The 18,962-nt window shown below is 39.6% G+C and overlaps 2 protein-coding genes across 4 annotated transcripts in view; one reads left to right on the top strand and one right to left on the bottom strand.

Moving 5' to 3' along the window:
* Positions 1 to 13,642, top strand: part of LOC137619659 (B-cell receptor-associated protein 31) — a 28,727-nt gene extending 15,085 nt beyond the window's left edge. For both annotated transcript variants that reach the window (XM_068349888.1, XM_068349889.1), the window contains exons 4-6: positions 4,838 to 4,994; positions 7,510 to 7,700; positions 11,938 to 13,642. In XM_068349888.1, the coding sequence (XP_068205989.1) occupies positions 4,838 to 4,994; positions 7,510 to 7,700; positions 11,938 to 12,089 (500 nt within the window). In that variant the 3' untranslated portion in view covers positions 12,090 to 13,642. The remainder of the gene's footprint in view (positions 1 to 4,837; positions 4,995 to 7,509; positions 7,701 to 11,937) is intronic.
* Positions 13,643 to 14,124: 482 nt separating this feature from the next.
* LOC137619658 (zinc finger protein 302-like) overlaps positions 14,125 to 18,962 on the bottom strand; it is a 69,403-nt gene continuing 64,565 nt past the window's right edge. For both annotated transcript variants that reach the window (XM_068349886.1, XM_068349887.1), the window contains exons 8-9: positions 17,745 to 17,853; positions 14,125 to 14,311 (exon numbers count right to left, since the gene is read on the bottom strand). In XM_068349886.1, the coding sequence (XP_068205987.1) occupies positions 14,230 to 14,311; positions 17,745 to 17,853 (191 nt within the window). In that variant the 3' untranslated portion in view covers positions 14,125 to 14,229. The remainder of the gene's footprint in view (positions 14,312 to 17,744; positions 17,854 to 18,962) is intronic.

Genomic DNA, 18,962 nt, shown 5'->3' with positions numbered 1-18,962 from the left:
CGCCGCCTAACAAAAGCGTAATACAGACTCCGAGAGTCTTTTTTTTGTTGGCAAAGTGTTGCGGTCACAGACTTTACCCTCGTCTCTTACCACAACCATTTCCGTTGATCCTTAATTGGTTGTATGGCAAGACATGCAGTATATGCTTGCCTCCCTTATGGAAGACTATTCTGCCGATTAGTCCGTTGAGTCTAGCCGTTTATCTCATCGATATCCTGGCTTTCAGCCAACCTAACGTTCCTTTGTGCTTACTGTTGACGTTGGCGTAGCTTAGTCACGTCAGTCAGGTTGTTTAGAACCACACTCGATGCGGTCTCGTGTGGTTTTTCAGCTGCATTTGGACGTTAGGCCACTTGCTGATGCTCCTGTTGACGTTCAAGACGTTCACTAACAATCGGAGTTGACTTGTTTTGACGCTGTGCGTCAACCTCCGCATTCTAGAGTTGTTTTGACTGCTCAGTCTAGGCAGTCAAAGCAGTCTCGAGTGGACGCTGTGCGTCCTCACGCACCTGTTGTGGTTGACAGTTCAGTTGTTGACATTTCACAGACTGTCAAGCAGTTACATGACGTTGCGTTCTGGTCCGCTACTAATGCACCAGTGAGTGTGGACTCTGCTTGTAAAGCATTGCCACCACGGTAGGTCTCTCCCTTGCTTGAGACTCAGCTTTTATCGGACAAGGTTCCTGTAGATGAGGAAGTTGCTGTTCTCCCTCCTACTGATATTCCCTTGAGGACTCTGTCAGATGGAGAGGAGCCTAAAGCTGCTTAGCCCCCTATGGACTTTAATTAAATCATGATGATTGTTTTAAGGATCTTTGTCAGGATCTTTTTGTAACTGCTGCTACTCGTTCGCCTAAACGTCAGAGCTTACACTAGGCCTAGCTACTTCGAAGCCGTTGTTTTTAAGCTAGTGCTCTCTCGCTCTCCTAGAGAGCTTTACGTTGGCTAGGCGACTGGTTTTTCACCAGGAGGAGTTTGGGGGATACAGCCTTTGCTTTCCCTTCTTTTAAACTGGTTTATAGAGCGAGAGTCTGATATGACACGAGAGAAGTTCTCGGCTTGGGAGTTCATGCCTCTGCCCAGATAGACTTCTCAATTCTCGTAGACTCTCCCTGGCGCCTGGCCAGGAGACGCTCCAAGTTTTTTACAGGTCAACTTCACAGCTGTTTTCGAGCCTTTGAAGTTTTGCTGTACAATTATGTCATGCATAACAAGGCTTTCAGGGATGGTAAGCGGTACCGCCTCAGTCGCTAACCCCGTCTGTTGCCGCACCTGCTCCCGTAGACCCTAAATGGGCTTTGCTGCAAGACATGCAGTCCAAGCTTGCGTCCTTGATAGAGGACTTTAATGCGGAGAAGGTTGCTACCGAACCTTCTGGCCAACAACCTTCCAACCGGTCGGTTGTGCGCCCTGTTGACGCTGAGGTAACCTACTCGCGTCTGCCAGTTGAGGTGGTTCCTCCACCGATGCGACCCAGTGTGGGTTGCCAGCCGCACGTTGACGTTAAGCGACGCTCGGAGGTGGTTGTTGACGTTCAGGACTTTCAACAACCAGCAGAGGTGACTTGTTTTGACGCAGTGCGTCAACCTCAGCAACCCGGTAGGGTGTTGACTGCACAACCCAGACGGTCTAGACAGTCTCGGGTTGACGCTGTGCTTCCTCGCGCACCCATGGTTGTTGACAGTTCACAGACTGTGCAGCAGTTCCATGATGTTGCGTCCGGCTCCGTCACGCATGCACCAGTGCGACCGGACTCAGCGAGCCAGACGTTGCCCACTCCGTTGCCGTTTCCTCATCAGTTTTCGGATGAGGAACCCTCTGATGAGGACGTTGCTGAACAACAAGACGATCAGCCCCCAGAATAGATCAAGCCCTGCTATCCATCCAGAAGATGCTGAAGAAGGAACGCTGCTCAGTCAGGCTGTGGATGAGTCTGGTAGGGACGCTGTCATCCGTGGAACAATTTGTGTCACTAGGAAGACTACACCTCCGTCCTCTTCAATACCATCTAGCTTTTCACTGGAAAAAGGACAAGACGCTAGAAGCGGTCTCGATCCCGGTTTCCGAAAAGATAAAGTCTTGTCTGACTTGGTGGAAGGACAATATCAACCTAAGAGAGGGTCTTCCCCTGGCTGTTCAGACTCCCAACCACGTTCTCTTCTCGGACGCATCGGACGTGGGCTGGGGCGCGACACTAGACGGTCGGGAATGCTCAGGACTGTGGAACTCGAGTCAGAGGAGCATGCATATCAACTGCAAGGAGCTGTTGGCAGTACATCTGGCCTTGAAAAGCTTCAAGTCTCTCCTTCGAGGCAAAGTGGTGGAAGTTAACTCGGACATCACCACGGCCTTGGCGTACATCTCCAAACAAGGAGGTACCCACTCACTGACGTTGTACGAGATCGCAAGGGACCTGCTCATCTGGTCAAAAGGTCAAGACATCTCCCTAGTAACGAGGTTCATCCAAGGCGACTTGAACGTCATAGCAGATTGTCTCAGTCGGAAAGGGCAAGTAATTCCAACCGAATGGACCCTCCACAAGGATGTGTGCAAGAGACTTTGGGCCACTTGGGGTAAAACCATCCATAGATCTCTTTGCAACCTCGCTGACCAAGAGGCTTCCAATCTATTGCTCTCCAGTCCCGGACCCAGCAGCAATACATATAGATGCTTTCCTCCTAGATTGGTCACATCTGGATCTCTACGCATTCCCACCGTTCAAGATTGTCAACAAGGTACTGCAGAAGTTCGCCTCTCACGAAGGGACAAGGTTGACGTTAGTTGCTTCCCTCTGGCCCGCGAGAGAATGGTTCACCGAGATACTTCGATGGTTAGTAGACTTTCCCAGTAGTCTTCCTCTAAGGGTAGACCTTCTACGTCAGCCACACGTAAAGAAGGTACTCCAAAGCCTCCACGCTCTTCGTTTGACTGCCTTCAGACTATCGAAAGACTCTCGAGAGCTAGAGGCTTTTCGAAGGAAGCAGCCAGTGCGATTGCTAGAGCAAGGAGAGCGTCTTCCATTAGAGTCTACCAATCGAAGTGGGAAGTCTTCCGAGACTGGTGCAAGTCAGTTTCTGTATCCTCGACCAGTACCTCTGTAGCTCAAATAGCTGTTTTTCTCTTATACCTGAGAAAAGGACGATCCCTTTCAGCTCCCACTATCAAGGGCTACAGAAGCATGTTGGCATCGGTCTTCCGGCATAGAGGCTTAGATCTGTCCAAACATAAAGATCTGCAAGACCTCCTTAAGTCTTTTGAGACCACCAAGGAGCGTCGTTTGGCTACCCCTGGATGGAATTTAGACGTGGTACTAAGATTCTTCATGTCAGACAGGTTGGAGCCGTTACAATCAGCCTCCCAGAAAGATCTCACTCTTAAGACTCTTTTCCTGGTATGCTTAGCCTCGGCTAAAAGAGTCAGTGAGATTCATGCCTTCAGCAAGAACATCGGATTTTCGTCAGAAAAAGCCACTTGTTCGCTACAACTTGGTTTTCTAGCCAAAAATGAGCTGCCTTCTCGGCCTTGGCCTAAATCTTTCGATATCCCCAGCTTATCGGAGATCGTAGGCAATGAACTAGAAAGAGTCTTATGCCCTGTTAGAGCTCTTAAGTTCTATTTAAAGCGTACTAAACCTTTACAAGGCCAATCTGAAGCTTTATGGTGTTCAATTAAGAAACCATCCTTGCCTATGTCAAAGAATGCTTGGTCAGACTTTATCAGATTGTTAATACGAGAAGCTCATTCACATCTGAGTGAGGAAGACCGAACTTTGCTTAAGGTGAAGACGCACGAAGTTAGAGCTGTAACAACTTCCGTGGCCTTTAAGCAAAATATATCTGCAAAGTATAATGGACGCAACCTATTGGAGAAGCAAGTCAGTGTTCGCGTCATTTTACTTGAAAGATGTCCAGTCTCTTTACAAGAACTGCTACACACTGGGACCATTCGTAGCAGCGAGTGCAGTAGTGGGTGAGGGCTCAACCACTACAATTCCCTAATTCCTTATCCTTTTAATCTGTCTCTTGAAATGTTGTTTTTTTTATGGGTTGTCCGGAAGGCTAAGAAGCCTTTCGCATCCTGGTTGATTTGGCGGGTGGTCAAAGTCATTTCTTGAGAGCGCCTAGATTAGGGGTTTGATGAGGTCCTGTTGTATGGGTTGCAACCCTTGATACTTCAGATCCTAGGGGTCGATCAGCATCCTAAGAGGATCGCGAGGCTCCGTAAGGAAGACGTACTTAAAAGGCAGAGTAATTGTTCAAGTCGACTTCCTTACCAGGTACCTATTTATTTTGTTTTTGTTATTTTGATAACTTCTAAAATGAAATAAAAAACTCTTAGCTCATAAAAGTGTAAACATATATTACTGGTCTCTACCCACCATCCTGGGTGTGAATCAGCTATATAATCACCGGCTAAGTTAAATATTGAAAAATGTTATTTTGATTATAAAATAAATTTTTGAATATACTTACCCGGTGATTATAAATTAAATGACCCTCCCTTCCTCCCCAATAGAGACGCAGTGGGACGAGGAGAAAATTGAGTCTTTGTTTACATTGAGAGCTGGGTATCTGGTCGACAGATGGCGCTGTTGGGCACACCCGCAACCTGTGTAGCGATCGCTGGCGAGTTTTTCCGTAGAGTTGTCTGTCGAGCAACAGAGTTGCAGCTATATAATCACCGGGTAAGTATATTCAAAAATTTATTTTATAATCAAAATAACATATTACTTAAAATTTTTAATATTTTTATATTCCAATGTTAATTGGATTTACCTGCCTAACTTTATAATTTATTTTAATGTCTAAGTTATACTTATTATGAAATGTTTTGACAGATGCCATTCGGGAGATGAGAAAGTACAGTCACGAATTGGGTGAACAAACACAAGGTCAGCATGGATACCACTTGGATGCTGAAATGCAAGCTCACATGAGGTTGTTCAGAGCTCAGCGCAATTTCTACATCTCTGGATTTTCCCTCTTTCTATGGGTGTAAGTATTTATTCCTTATTACTTAAGTTGTCAGTATTGCAAATGAGTTCCTTATTCAGAGTTCTATCAAGTTTGAATCAGCCCATACATACAGTAGTAGAACCTCAAAGTGGTGAACCCCATTACTGAATTTCACATAAGTCTTGAACAATAATCATAACTTTCCTCTGGGTTACTGTGTCTATGTATCTCCAGTTCCTTCTTTGAATGCTTAAAGTTTTATACAGATCTTGTAATTGTTTAGCCAGATGTGAGTCGGCCTCTATTCCTCATGGAGTCATGAGTGTCGTTAAAATACCTTATGATGATTATTTGAATTTTTACTTGTGACCTAAAGAAATATGCAAGGTTCATAAGATTTCCAAAACCACTATGAATATATTTACTTTAGAACACCATGCTGTCGTGGTGTACCTTCTGATGTATAGTGTACATAGAAAATGAGAGAATACCAGATTGCTTTACAAACAGAAACCTATGCAGTGCTACAATTGTTTCAATTTTTGACATCCATGTAGCCTATGGAAAAACAATGATTAAAGCAATATAAGTACTTGCCCATCACTTGGTGATTAGCCACCAGCAGTCCTTGGTCTTGTGTTGATTCAAACATGCTTTCAAATAAAATTTTTCCTTCTTTATAATAGCATTTGCTACTTCAAAATCTCTTTGCATATCAAGAAGTTATTATACAGTATTTGGTTAATGACAGGTGGGGACAAAAGGAACTTGGGCTGCATCAAATACAGACGTATTGTTGCGCTGCTCTATTTCAATTGTTGTCTTTTATTACGTTTGTGGAAAGCTTTTTGATTTTTTGAGTGTTCTCACTTGTAACGGCAGCACACCGAAAGATAAGCATTTGCTTAAGACTTTTCGATTTCTATGAGGATAAAAATCTTCGAAGCCCCATGTATTGTGTACCTTTTTTGAGAGGGTGACTGTAAGTACAGTAGTGTTTTTGCTCTTATGATCAGAAAGACAATGAACTCTGAATATAACTCGGTCCTCCTCATTGTAGTTTCTCATTCTCAGGAGGGAGTTAACCAATTTTGATCCAGTGTCCCCTGTACCCAATAATGAACATTATTTTTCTGGTGGGCACACAGTGTTCTACGGGTGATGGTTGCAGCTTCTGCATCCCCTCCACAGTGTTCTTTGGGTGGTTACCTATGTGTAGTGCAGTATCAGTGAGTATTCCCTGTGTTCCTTGTGTCAAAATCCCCCGAGTAGTGGTTTGTGTTGTGGTAAAGGACGTTCTTTTAGCTTCTTTCGATAGAGTGCAGTCATTATCGGTTTCCTAGATCATGCTGCCTGAACTGCAAGGAAGAATGGTTGGCAGGGGGAAGTACTGAATAGCAAGTTTGCTCTCACTCTTTCTCCATTACCACTGTCATATCCTTCCTCCTTTCTCTTAGTTGGACACTTTGGCTTGAGAGGTTATTGATGTGGAAAGCCTTTTGCAATCCTTGAAGTGATCACTTTTGCGATCCTTGGAGTGATTACTTTCCTCCTACGGGAGCGGGTGACAGTATTCACCTGCAAACTGATACTTTTTGGGTCAGTGAGTGAGAGTCTGTCATCTCCTTCCTCCTTTCTCTTAGTTGGACACTTTTGCTTGAAAGGATATTGGTGTGGAAAGCCTTTTGCAATCCTTGAAGTGATCACTTTTGCGATCCTTGGAGTGATTACTTTCCTCCTACGGGAGCTGGTGACAGCATTCACCTGCAAACTGATACTTTCTGGGTCAGTGAGTGAGAGTCTGTCATCTCCTTCCTCCTTTCTCTTAGTTGGACACTTTTGCTTGAGAGGATATTGGTGTGGAAACCCTTTTGCAATCCTTGAAGTGATCACTTTTGCGATCCTTGGAGTGATTACTTTCCTCCTACGGGAGCTGGTGACAGTATTCAACAGCAAACTGATACTTTCTGGGTCAGTGAGTGAGAGTCTCTATTTCCAAAGATGAAACATTTGTATATACATAGGAAAAAAAATAAAATTTTTAAAATAATACTGATTTTTCCTAGCTATGCAAACTTGACTGCTTTCAATCAAATTTCCCACCTCTTAATCTTTGGTCTAAGTGCCTATTCTGTGACAGGCGGGTGGATAGGACTCCTCCCTCGCACCACCTGTCATTAACCAACTACCATGTTGATGATTAAAATGTTATTCCAGTGCCACTGAAGACATATCACTATTTTAAAGGACTCAGGTTTGTGTAGATAGGAAAATAAATTACTTTTGAAATTTGTAATGTATGTATATAACTCTCACAAAATTTGTGAGCTTAAAATGGATTGCAGGATAGAATCAACGGTACTACTTGCCTGAAGTAATAATAAATCTTATAAATTTTACAAATAGTAATAAACATTGAAAAGAATAAACACTTAGTAAAATTTATGCAATGTCAGAGTGTATTCAAGTCATACTTCCCTTCAAAATGCTAACGAGAATCTGTTATTTATTTATGTAGATGGTTTTCCTGAAATTTTTTTTTTTTATCTTGTAGAGTTCTTCAGCGTCTCACAACTCTAATCTCCCGCCTTGCCGTTTCAATGGCAGAAAGTGAAGCAGCAATGAAGCAAGCTAAATCAGCCTCTGATGCTGCGCAACAACTCCTTCAACAGGAAAAAGCTGGAAAAGAGGAAGATCAGCAGAAGGAAGCTAATGTTTCAAATGAAATCAAGGAACTCAAGGAAGGTATGTTGAAATAATTTATCAATTTCCTTAGAAAAGTATGAATAAATTATTATACTTTTTTTTTTTTTTTTTTTTTATAAAATTCTATTGTTTTACATGTCTGTGACATTTGTTTTAATCGATGAAAATATTGAATCGTTGCTTGCATCCATGTATAAGCCCTGAAGTGAACCATGGGGGAGGGGTTGATTTATTCTTTGGATTGAGCATCGTGGTATGCACGTGAAAAAATTAGATGACTTTAATCCAGAATGGAAAATTAAAGTTCTAAAGACTCATCCCTGTCAAAAAGTTTTGTCCTAGGGAAGGTTATGTTAATGAAACTATAAGAAAGATTACTCAACTAGTAAGTATGTTGGCCAAGGCACCAGCCAATCTACATTGGATCCCTTTCTCTGGTTATGGCTCATTTCCTCTTTGCCGACACAGAATAGTCTGGCCTATTCTTTACACATTCTCCTGTTTCCTCATACACTTTACAACACTGAAATTACCAAACAATTCTTCTTCTCTCAAGAGGTTAACTACTGCACTGAAATTGTTCAGTGGCTACTTTCCTCTTGGTTAGGGTAGAAGAGACTCTTTAGCTATGGTAAGCAGCTCTGCTAGGAGAAGGACACTCCAAAATCAAACCATTGTTCTCTAGTCTTAGGTAGTGCCATAGCCTTTGTACCATGGTCTTCCACTGTCTTGGATTTGAGATCTCTTGCTTGAGGGTACACTTGGGCTCACTATTCTATCGTGTTTTTCTTCTTGTTATTTTGAAGTTTTTATGTTATTTTCAAGTTTTTATAGTTTATAAACGAAAGATTTATTTTAATGTTATTTTTCTTAAACTTCTCCTCTAGTTTTTCCTTATTTCCTTTCCTCACTGAGCTATTTTCCCTATTGGAGCCATTGGGCTTATAGCACCCTGCTTTTCCAGCTAGGGTTGTAGCTTAGCAAATAATAATGATAATACTTGTATGTGGATAAGATCATGGTGAGGGGTAGATGGAGAGGGTTTGGGCATACTCTTTGCGCTTCCCGAGAGATTTGTTCACCAAACTTTCAACTAGGCTCCACTAGGCACTAGAAGAGTTGAAAGACCCAGCCCTACATGGCTGACGACTATGGAGCGTGGAGTAGAAGATGATGAATGGAGAAGTATGGATTTTAAAGCTCCAGAGACGACTGGTGAAATCTAATCAAGGTCATTTACGTCAATAAACATAGGAGGAGATGATGATGATTATGGAGGTTCTGGAGCCTAAGGAAAATATAACTGAGAAACAAGAAACAATGAGATACTCAACTCACTGTTGATTAATTTGAGCTTCTTTGGGGGGGGGGGGGGGGAGAAACCATCAAGTTCCATTTTCTTAAAATAAATAGAAGAATATCATCATTGAATCATGAAAATTTATTAGATATCCAGCTGAAGAAATATATTTTTGACAAACAAAAGAATATGAATGGTCAATAGAAACTTACTACAATGCAACAATAAGGAAACCATTTATGAATTATAAAATTCATTATTGCGAATGTCGGTTAAAAAAACATTTCACAGCAAATAGCATTAGGGACGTAGTAGCAGTTTTATCAGAAAATGAAAATGCCAAATTGGAAGTATTTTGTATTTCTCCCCAACTTACAAAACTCAACAGTGAAGCTATATTTCATGTAAAAAAAATTGGCTTATTGAGTATGTCTAATAAAGATTTTAGGTTGTCAACCATTCTTTAAGAAATGTTTTGATAATTATACTTTGTTTTGAGTATTGTTTTGTCTGGTCTTCAGTTGCTGACACTCATATTTATTTTTTGGATAGAAACTTAAATTTGTTGTTCGTGATGTGGATATTAGTCTCTGGAGCTGTTGTTCAAGTAATTTTTTTTACATAAAATTTTTCATAATTCAGCCTATTCATTGCATTCAGATCTTTCCAGTCTGTACCATCATGTAAGTAGTAGAACTAGGTATGTAGTTAAGTCTAACAGTCGTGCCCACTCCATCATAAGTCACAATACACAGTATTCTAGAAATTTTATTCCAGCTGTGACCAGATTGTGGAATGTTCTTCCCAATCTGGCAGTTGAATGGTGGAACTTCAGAAGTTTAGTTTTGCAAATGCTATTCTATGGTACCGGTTGATATAAGTCCTGTTTTATTGTTTATAATAACCAATCTATTTTAACGTTGATTGTGAATTTAGAATATTTTATATTTTTATTCATTATTGTATGTATAGTTTATGTGCTATTACTGCTTTCTTTGTTAGAGCTTTTGTCCTTGTACCATTCAGCTTTTGCAACTAAGGTTGACCCTGATGTGGGTCTAGAGAAGGTTGCCAATCCCACAGACACTACATCTGAAGGTTTCGCAGCTGACTCCTCGGAAGAGCAAGAGCCCTTGAAGGAGATTGTGTGGGGGCTCAGTAATTCATATAAACCAGTCCTCCACTTCACCATTAACTGCATATGACTCATTGGCAAGAGTGATGTAAACCACCACACTAATGTGTTCCGAAGCATCGGTGCAACATCTGGACCAACTAATTTTGAGAATTGGGACATCAGATATTTCTCCTCTTCACAACCCTCTTAGCCCACTGAGTTGCTACCTCATGGGCCCAAAAGGTCACTGCTTTTTCACCATAAACAAGACTGCAATAACCTCCCTAATGGAACACTTCAACTCTGGATTATCTGCCTCAGTTGCTACTTGGTCAAGTTCCTTTACTACTTTTTCCCCACAGTAAGGGGTCAGTTGCCTGATGTGCCCTGTCCAATGCCTTCTATCAAAGGCATCCTCTTCCACCAAACCTCTTCTCTCCATATCATCCTTAACTGTATCTCTTCTTCTACCTCTAATTCTCTGCCTCCCTCTTGATCTTTTCCCCTCAACAAGTTTCTCCCAAGCCCTCCCCACCATCCATCCCAACATGTGCCCACACCATTTAGTTGTGACACTCTTATCATCTCTGTAATCTTTAATATACCTGCCATTCTTCTTATTTCACATTTTCCAATCTTTCAAACAGTGATATCACTGGTCTTATTTCTGTGCTATAGATCATGATTTTAACCTTGATAGGCATTTTCTTATCACATACCATACCCAACCAGACATTTTCCACTGTTACCCTGTCCACTCTCCAAGTTCAACCTTTTCAGCCATCTTTCACAATCCTCCTATATTGTTCACACTTCTCGTTTAAAGTCCCAAACCTTAAATCTAGACAACCCCCGCCCCACAAATAATAGCATTCTGTTTGACGTCTTTGAGAGGTGCCATCTCAATTCAGGATAATTGTGGTGTTGTCGTGAAGTCCTTCAAGACTTCTTAATGATTGGCCCTCTAACTTCTTGTTAGAAGTAGTATCAGAGAAGGAGGAGGAAGAGCTGGGACACAAAAAAAGAATAAACTTGTAATTGCGGTGTTGTCGTGAAGTCCTTCAAGACTTCTTGATGATTGGCCCTCTAACTTCTTGTTAGAAGTAGTATCAGAGGAGGAGGAGGAAGAGCTGGGACACAAAAAAAGAATAAACTTGTAATTGTGGTGTTGTCGTGAAGTCCTTCAAGACTTCTTGATGATTGGCCCTCTAACTTGTTAGAAGTAGTATCAGAGGAGGAGGAGGAAGAGCTGGGAGACAAAAAAAGAATAAACTTGTTTTTTTCCTCCTACCAACTTCCCCCTTCAGCATCTGCAAACAGAGAAGTTGAGTTTTGATTGACCATCAATGATGATACTTCAAGGTAAGAAACCACAGGTCTTAATCTGACTCTAGGGTTTGCTGTCACTGGCACTTGTAACAGAGACAGTGCTGAAGTTCTGGCACAGGGGGTATTGGGAACCACAGGCACCCTTTCCTCAACATTTACAAATATCCTGCTTTGCTGCCTTGATAATTGAAAGCCAACAATCAGCTGTTCTAACTGAAAAGGAGGAAAAGATCAAACAGCCTTGGATAACACGTAACAGGGTGTTTGTACTCATTATGGCCGAAAACAAAAGTGAAGTCTTATCACCTTGGCAATCAATTCAACGGTTGTTCCTGCTTTGTTGAAAAAAATGACATATTTTAAAGGACTAAAGTTTATATACATGTAAGAAAAAAAAATTGTGCTGTATTGAAATTTCAAAAACATGAAACCTCTCATTGTTTATGGACCAAATTACATTTTATGTACATATTTAAAGAAAACATTTTGGTTTGAATGAGGTAACCTATTTTCTTCTTGACTCTCTCCAGAAAACCACCGTCTTGTTGCCGAACGTGATGCTGCCCTTAAACAAGCAACGGCTGTTGGTCGTGAGTATGACCGCTTGCTTGAAGAACATGCGAAACTTCAGGAGGATTCAAAGAAGGCCTCAGGTGTTGTGGAGTCCAAAAAGGATGACTGAGAATCATTCTATTGTGTTTTATGCCTTTGCAAGTATTTAGAGCTTTGTGAATACTTAGGAGCCATTATTGGCAGTTTGTTTTTTGGAAATTTAAAAGTTATGAGCATAACTTGAGTGCATTGTCTAGCTTTGTAATTCATGTATGTGAATTGACATTTGATAACTATAACGGAGAAATTGTGAAATGTAATAGTTTGTTGAATTTGTGATGGAGTGTTGTATTTTGTTCTTGGATTATTAATCATGTTATGTGCTCTCAACAGTTTGCAGTTCAGTAAACAGCTGTATTTTCAGCAACCACTGGTCTGTAACACTGAAGTTGCTTTAATTTTGTGGCATTAATTTAATTGTAACTGCTTTGAATGGACTCATTCATAGGAATCTGATGTCAGGGATAAAGATGTGAAAGTAAATCATAATTATTCAATACTCTCAAAGTATTTACAACTAGAAAATTAGGTTCTTCAACACTGCTGGTATGTCATCTGTATTGGAGTAGCAGTTCCAATTGAATGTAAAGATTTGTCGTTTTTTTTTCTAAGATATGTTTTCCCACAAATTCTTTGTATGACAGATAAGCTTGTTTTTTATATATATAATGCAACTCCATATATGACATCTATGGAAATCATGATAGGATTGTTTTTTTTTTAATTAAGCTTCATAGTGAATTCTAACATGTAATCCATAACAGGTATGTTATTTTTTATTGTCTCTCTATATGTGCTATGTCAGCCAGCTATGAAGTGCTATCCAAATTTTATTTTATCTCCTATTGATATTTTTGGCTAAATCTTTACTTCATAAAATAACCTTTAGATTCTCAGTTGGTATTACTATTTAAAGATATGGCTATCTTGAAGCATTTGCAAGGTAAAGTTAGGAAAGGTCTTCCGCTGCTGGTTAACAAAATTAACTACGCTAAAGCCCATTCAGCATTCTTCATATAGTTGTAAGCATTACAGCGACTTATTTATTTGATAAATTTATGACTTCATTTTAATTTCTATATTAAATGCAGTATTTCTTCGGTGTAGTTATGAACAAAGCTTCAAGTCTGCTTGATTATAGAGGGTGCTCTAAAAGTTCCTTAACCGAGATAAACTTCATGCGAACAAAAGCGCTAAATTTATAGTTTTGCATATATCGATATGTTTTTTCTATAGAAAAATAAGCAGTTACATATTGACTATAGACATTTTAAGCATTAACTTGAAACCATGAAGAAAGTGAATTATAATGATAGTGCATTTGTAGAAGTACTGTACAACCTTCATAGAATTTAAAATTTGATAACAGGATTAAATTTTTTCTAATATACCTCATGAGACATGCTAAGCTAAAGGTAAACAGGCAAATGTATTTCAGTGCTCTTGGCTAAATTTATGCCTTTGTTTCGTTCACTAACCCATTCACTGGTTTAAACTTTGAACGTTACTGCCTCAAGTAGAATGAATTACAAAATGTTCTGCATGTGGTAATACATTCATTGTGTTTAAGGAATATCTTTAAATAATTATGGGGATGTTTAACAATAAAAAGTGCAAAAAGTTGATCAGTCTTTCTGTCAAAATCTTGATGAAAATAATTTGTCTTTTATTTAATGGAAAATTCTCAACAGCCATGTTGTAAGCAGCTTATGAAAATATATCACAGTTCATTTCTAGTTTCATTGTTTGTGGACAGCATTTTTTAACCCTTTTACCCCCAAAGGAGGTACAGGTACGTTTCACAAAACTCATCCCTTTACCCCCATGGATGTACCGGTACGTCCTTGCAAAAAACTGCTATTTACATTTATTTTTGCATATTTTTGATAGTTTTTTTTTTTTTTTTTGAGAAACTTCAGGCATTTTCCAAGAGAATGAGACCAACCTGACCTCTCTATGACAAAAATTAAGGCTGTTAGAGCAATTTGAAAAAAATAAACTGCAAAATGTGCTTGAATAAAAATAACCCCTGGTGGTTAAGGGTTGGAAAGTTCCAAATACCCTGGGGGTAAAAGGGTTAACTAGTGCTAAATTAAATAATGAAAATTTTCCTTTTTTATATTATAATACAGGCTTTTAATAATTTCATAGTTGACAAAACTAAAAAAAATTTCTTCCAATAAGAATATACTGTAGCTCCTAGAACAAATTCACAACAGCTGTTTGTCAAATGAAGTATCTGTGGCACCAGCATCCTCTGTCTTGACTTCTACCAAGTAGAAGGTATCATTCCTGTCAACATACATGTGATTAATTAAATCTTCCTTTTGTAATTCAACCTACCTTTTAATTTAAATAATGACAGTGACCCAAAATATAGAGATACCAGGTAGCCTACCTGTTACACCTGTGGTGATATTTTTTCATCATCATTGTCATAATTTAAGTTTTCTCTATAATAGTTTTATAAATAACATAGTAATTTAGAAAATTTAACTGAATATTATATAGACAAATATCAATGTAAAAATAACAATAGCAACATTGTCATTGTTAAAATATCAGCAAATGACTGACATCAGATTTTAGGGTATACAGTATCTCTAATCTGACTATTATTGGGCAACTCAAAATATAAACTTGTTTGTTCCTACGCAAATACAAACCATCATCCTTTACTAGGCAGAGACAATAAAGGGAAGATTAAAAACCCCTTTCACAACCAATGTCTGATATGCACCAGCTACTGCCAACTAATTTGCTAACTTGAACCCTCGGAAACACTAATTTAATCTCTTGAGGGTTTTAGTTAGAAAAATTAATTGGGAATAGTGGTGCTGATCAGGAACTCGTTAAATTTGTATTTCTGAGGGTTCAAGTGTTATAGTTTATTATTCATCTAATTTTCCATAAATATATATTAACTCATATTTATTAGAAGGCTACCTATATTGTAGGTTATGCTTGAGTATTGCACTATCATTACATTTCGATAATGAGTGGTTGTCCAGTTGGTAAGGGTGAAGGGTCTAGGAAAGACCTTCAATTTTGTTGCGACCACTGCCACGTACATAAGCAGTCGGCTCCATACAGAATTGTTTTATTTTCTTTCTCTTTACAGAAAGTGATTTCTGTTGTTGACAATCAAATGGAAGCAATGACTGCTGAGAGAAGGGTGGGCGCTGCAACTGGTTTATGGCTAAACTGGCAGTCTTGTAGGGGGAGGAGACAACATGATGATTTGTGCCCTTCAGTGTAGTAGCAGGCTAACCCCCAGCAGGGAAGATGCGAGCAAAGGTTATCTTGGGGTCTGACCTGGCAATGCCCAAGATTATTCTGATAAAGTCTACTGCTGCTTTGGTCTCTTCGAGGGGGTGAGGCGGCTCCTGAGCATACGCCCCTGAATCGGTCCACGGCGAGTATGCTGCATGTTATTGGATCCTTCAAATCATTGTCAGCCAGTTTTGCTGGTGTGTGGGGGAAACCCCTCATGTTTACTGCACCTCTTTGGAGGCGGGAGGCTGGAATCTCTTTGCCCATGACTACTCAAGCTGTTGACAACAAATTTGATGAAAGGAAGGCTTGGGCTCTGTAAGGTCTTTCAGGTAGGCCTCCATAACAGTTATAAGGGAGCTAGTCGCCAAGGCTACATCTACTGTACCCCAGTTGATCTGCATGTGTCCCCAGTGACGCAATTGGTAAAGGGCATGGTCACTTACACTAAGGTGCTGGTGTCATGAAATATAGCCCCCGTAAGTGGGTGTAAGACGGCCAAGGCTGCAGTAAGCGCTACCCTTACCCGTGGGGTTACCCTGATTCCTGACCCTTCCCCTGTGTCCGTCATTCCAAACCTCGGGCCTGGGGGTCCGAGGTAGTTTGTGCTTCTCACCCTATTCGTGGCAGAGTCGAGAGGCCTTGTTTGTGTGCCTACCCAGTGACTGCCTAAGTGCTGTGGCTCTTTGGCTCCAGATGGAGAAATCTGTGTGGTTTCTACCTTCCCCAAGGAAGCATCATCATCGATGGTCGCTCAGACCTCATCCACTCTCCTCATTCTGACTCATCTTCAAAGATGAAAAAAAAAAAAAAGAGGAAGAGATAGTGGAATGCCAGCCATAGTTGCAGGGATATGACTCCCTATGATATCACCTCTCATACGAGGAAGCTCAGCAGCCAAGTGATTCTACAATTAACCCACAGGCCCTCTAGGTCAACTGGTGGAAGTCAGACTTAGAAGTGGGTATAAGACTAACTTATCTAGTGATAGATGTGGACTAGTTAGATTCTCTTGTTTGATTGCCAGAGAACAAAATCCGTGAGTCTGTTCTTAACGTGAACCGATCTTTGTAGAAACTTCCGAGTTATCAATAAATAGCGAGACCGAAGAGGTCAAATGACCTCCCTGATATTTATTTTTTTTTTTCCTAAAGTCTTGGTCACTTGCAGCTTCACACCCAATTGCTCTTGGATGATTTGTAAATAGATCTTGGGTGACAAACGCCAGAACATAAAAACACATGTCCATATTTCAAAAGATTCATCTTTATTACCTTGACAATCCTTCCATTCATCCATTATGATATTCTCTATGACATTTACTTTTTAGCCTTATCTACCTCTATATCACACCTTGGTAAGTGCATTCCCAGCTATTTCTTATTTCTTTGAATGTCTCATGGCAGTAAGGACTGTATTTAAGGAATTTGGGTCATGTGGTCTAGACCTTGGGCTATGGATGCCATTTAGCTTCAAGGTTCAACTGGGAAAAACTGCGACTACACTTCAAAGGTTTAAAGGCCGCTAATGAAGGGTAGAGGCAAGGGACGGTGATGTTACCCTAGCAAGCAGAGCAGTACCCTAGAGACTGACCATAAATCATATGATCAGTGCCCAAGCTAGAACCAGGGAGGGCCAGGTAATGGTTGCTAATGACTCAGCAGGTAGATCCATGAGCTCCCCAAAAACCCTAATCCTTGGCTCACAAGGATAGTAAGGATGCAGACACTACAGGAACTAACGCCCCGATTGGCGATCACCAGGCAGAGGTGTTATCAATAAGGCCACAACCACGTAAGATAAAAGGGGTTGAACCAAAAAATGGAAGAAGGGTAGGGGGAAAGGAAATGAAATATAAGGATAAATAGTGAGGATGCTAGGGACCAAAGGGGTACTACAAAGACATTGATTATGCCTACAGTGCTCTGTACGAGCTGCACTGCAGAACTAAACACTTATTGCATATGAGAGTCAGGGATTCCAAACCAAAGGCATTCTCTCATGGGTCTGAAGCAGAAGGGAAATAGATGAGCTCAAGAGTACAGTATATAAATTACAAACCTCTTATGCAAATTATCTTGCATTTAGTTTCTATTTTAAAGCACTCCGATAAGGGCTCTAGCAGCCCAATCTTTAGTGCCAATGAAAATCTGGGATAATTACAAATAATAGGTTTGTTGTAAAGCAATTGTAAATTTTGAACTATTTTTTTTTTTTACATAAACCCCTTACTGTACAATACTCAAAATGTAATTATGCAACCTTCCAGACTGAGTTTTAATAGTAAAGGAATGAGACTTAGGACAATTTTCAGACAGACATAAAAGCTAATCAGAACTGATGGGTTATATGTAAGAACAAAAATATATTTTTTAAATACTTTTTTTTTGGATGAAATAATATCTGACACCAACATATTAATAAAGTCATACCAAATGCAAACAAAACTTACTCTGGCATATCCCACTTTTCCTCCGAGAAATGCTTACTCATGTGTTGCACAAGTGTACCAGGATAAACAAATCCTTTACTGCATTCTCCACACTGGTATTTCTTTTTCCCTGAAAAAAAAAGAACAATATCTTAAAGTCCAATGGAAGGGTTTTATATGCGAGTGCTTCACAATTTATACGTATAGGTCCACCACTGATAGTCCAACAGATTTGGTTCCAGAGCCTTGTTGGAGTATGGAGGTCTTCCTTTAATGCACCTAAGACTGACTAATAATATATGTCATTATGAATTTAACTTGCTAATTATAAATATCCTGCACCTCTTAACAATAATTGTCTAAGTGACTTAATTAGATGCGGCATGATGAAAAATAAAAATGCATATCATCTACATTCGTCTCAATGCAGTTTTCAACAGTGCATGTAATTACAGTCAATCTTTTTTAGCAGTGCATATTTGCACCGATTTGCAGAGGTGCCCTTTTAGCTCGGAAAAGTTTCCTATTACCTGATTAGTCAGAAGTAATTTTGTCGGAACACCTTCATTGCTCTAAAATAATTACCAAGTAATGTGAATCGAAACTTATTTACTAACCTAAATTTTTCCATCAGATACAGTATATGTTTTGTCAATAAACAATGTTAAAGAATAAATATATTATAAAGTATTGTCATGGTAAGTCTAAATTTAATAACAATTCACCCAAGTCACCGACAGGAGCTTGTTTTCCGATGCATGCTGCATAATTTTGTAACTTTTCACATATTTAACACAAATTGGGATAAATTACACTGAGCATCAGAAAAACATGTTATTATAAACTTTCTTTGAAAACCACAATCTACTAAAAACCTGGAATTAATCAAACTTGCTATTGGTGATAGCGGTTAGGTAAAAGCATAAAAGGAAGGAGCATTCTACTGTCAAACACCAAAGAGGAAATGGAAGGGAGAAGGAGGTGTATTGCGATTATAACTCGGTGGTGAATTATGAATTCGTTTACCGGGTAATTGTGATTTTTATGCAATTATGTAACACTACAGAATCCTCAAATGGAAAATATTGCTATTAAATTCTAAATCTTTACAAAAAAATTAAACTTCTATACTGACTTACATCATACGTCTATGATGTGATTGCGTACAGAAAGGGTTTGCTATTTTTTTTTTCGTAAAGGTTTAGATTCTTGTGTATTGTGTAAAATATATAGCTTATA

The sequence above is a fragment of the Palaemon carinicauda genome, chromosome 26 (genome assembly GCF_036898095.1).
Source record: "Palaemon carinicauda isolate YSFRI2023 chromosome 26, ASM3689809v2, whole genome shotgun sequence".
NCBI classification, from domain to species: Eukaryota; Metazoa; Arthropoda; class Malacostraca; order Decapoda; family Palaemonidae; genus Palaemon; species Palaemon carinicauda.
The sequence above is the reverse complement of the archived record's forward strand: the minus strand, read 5'-3'. Positions and strand labels throughout refer to the sequence as shown.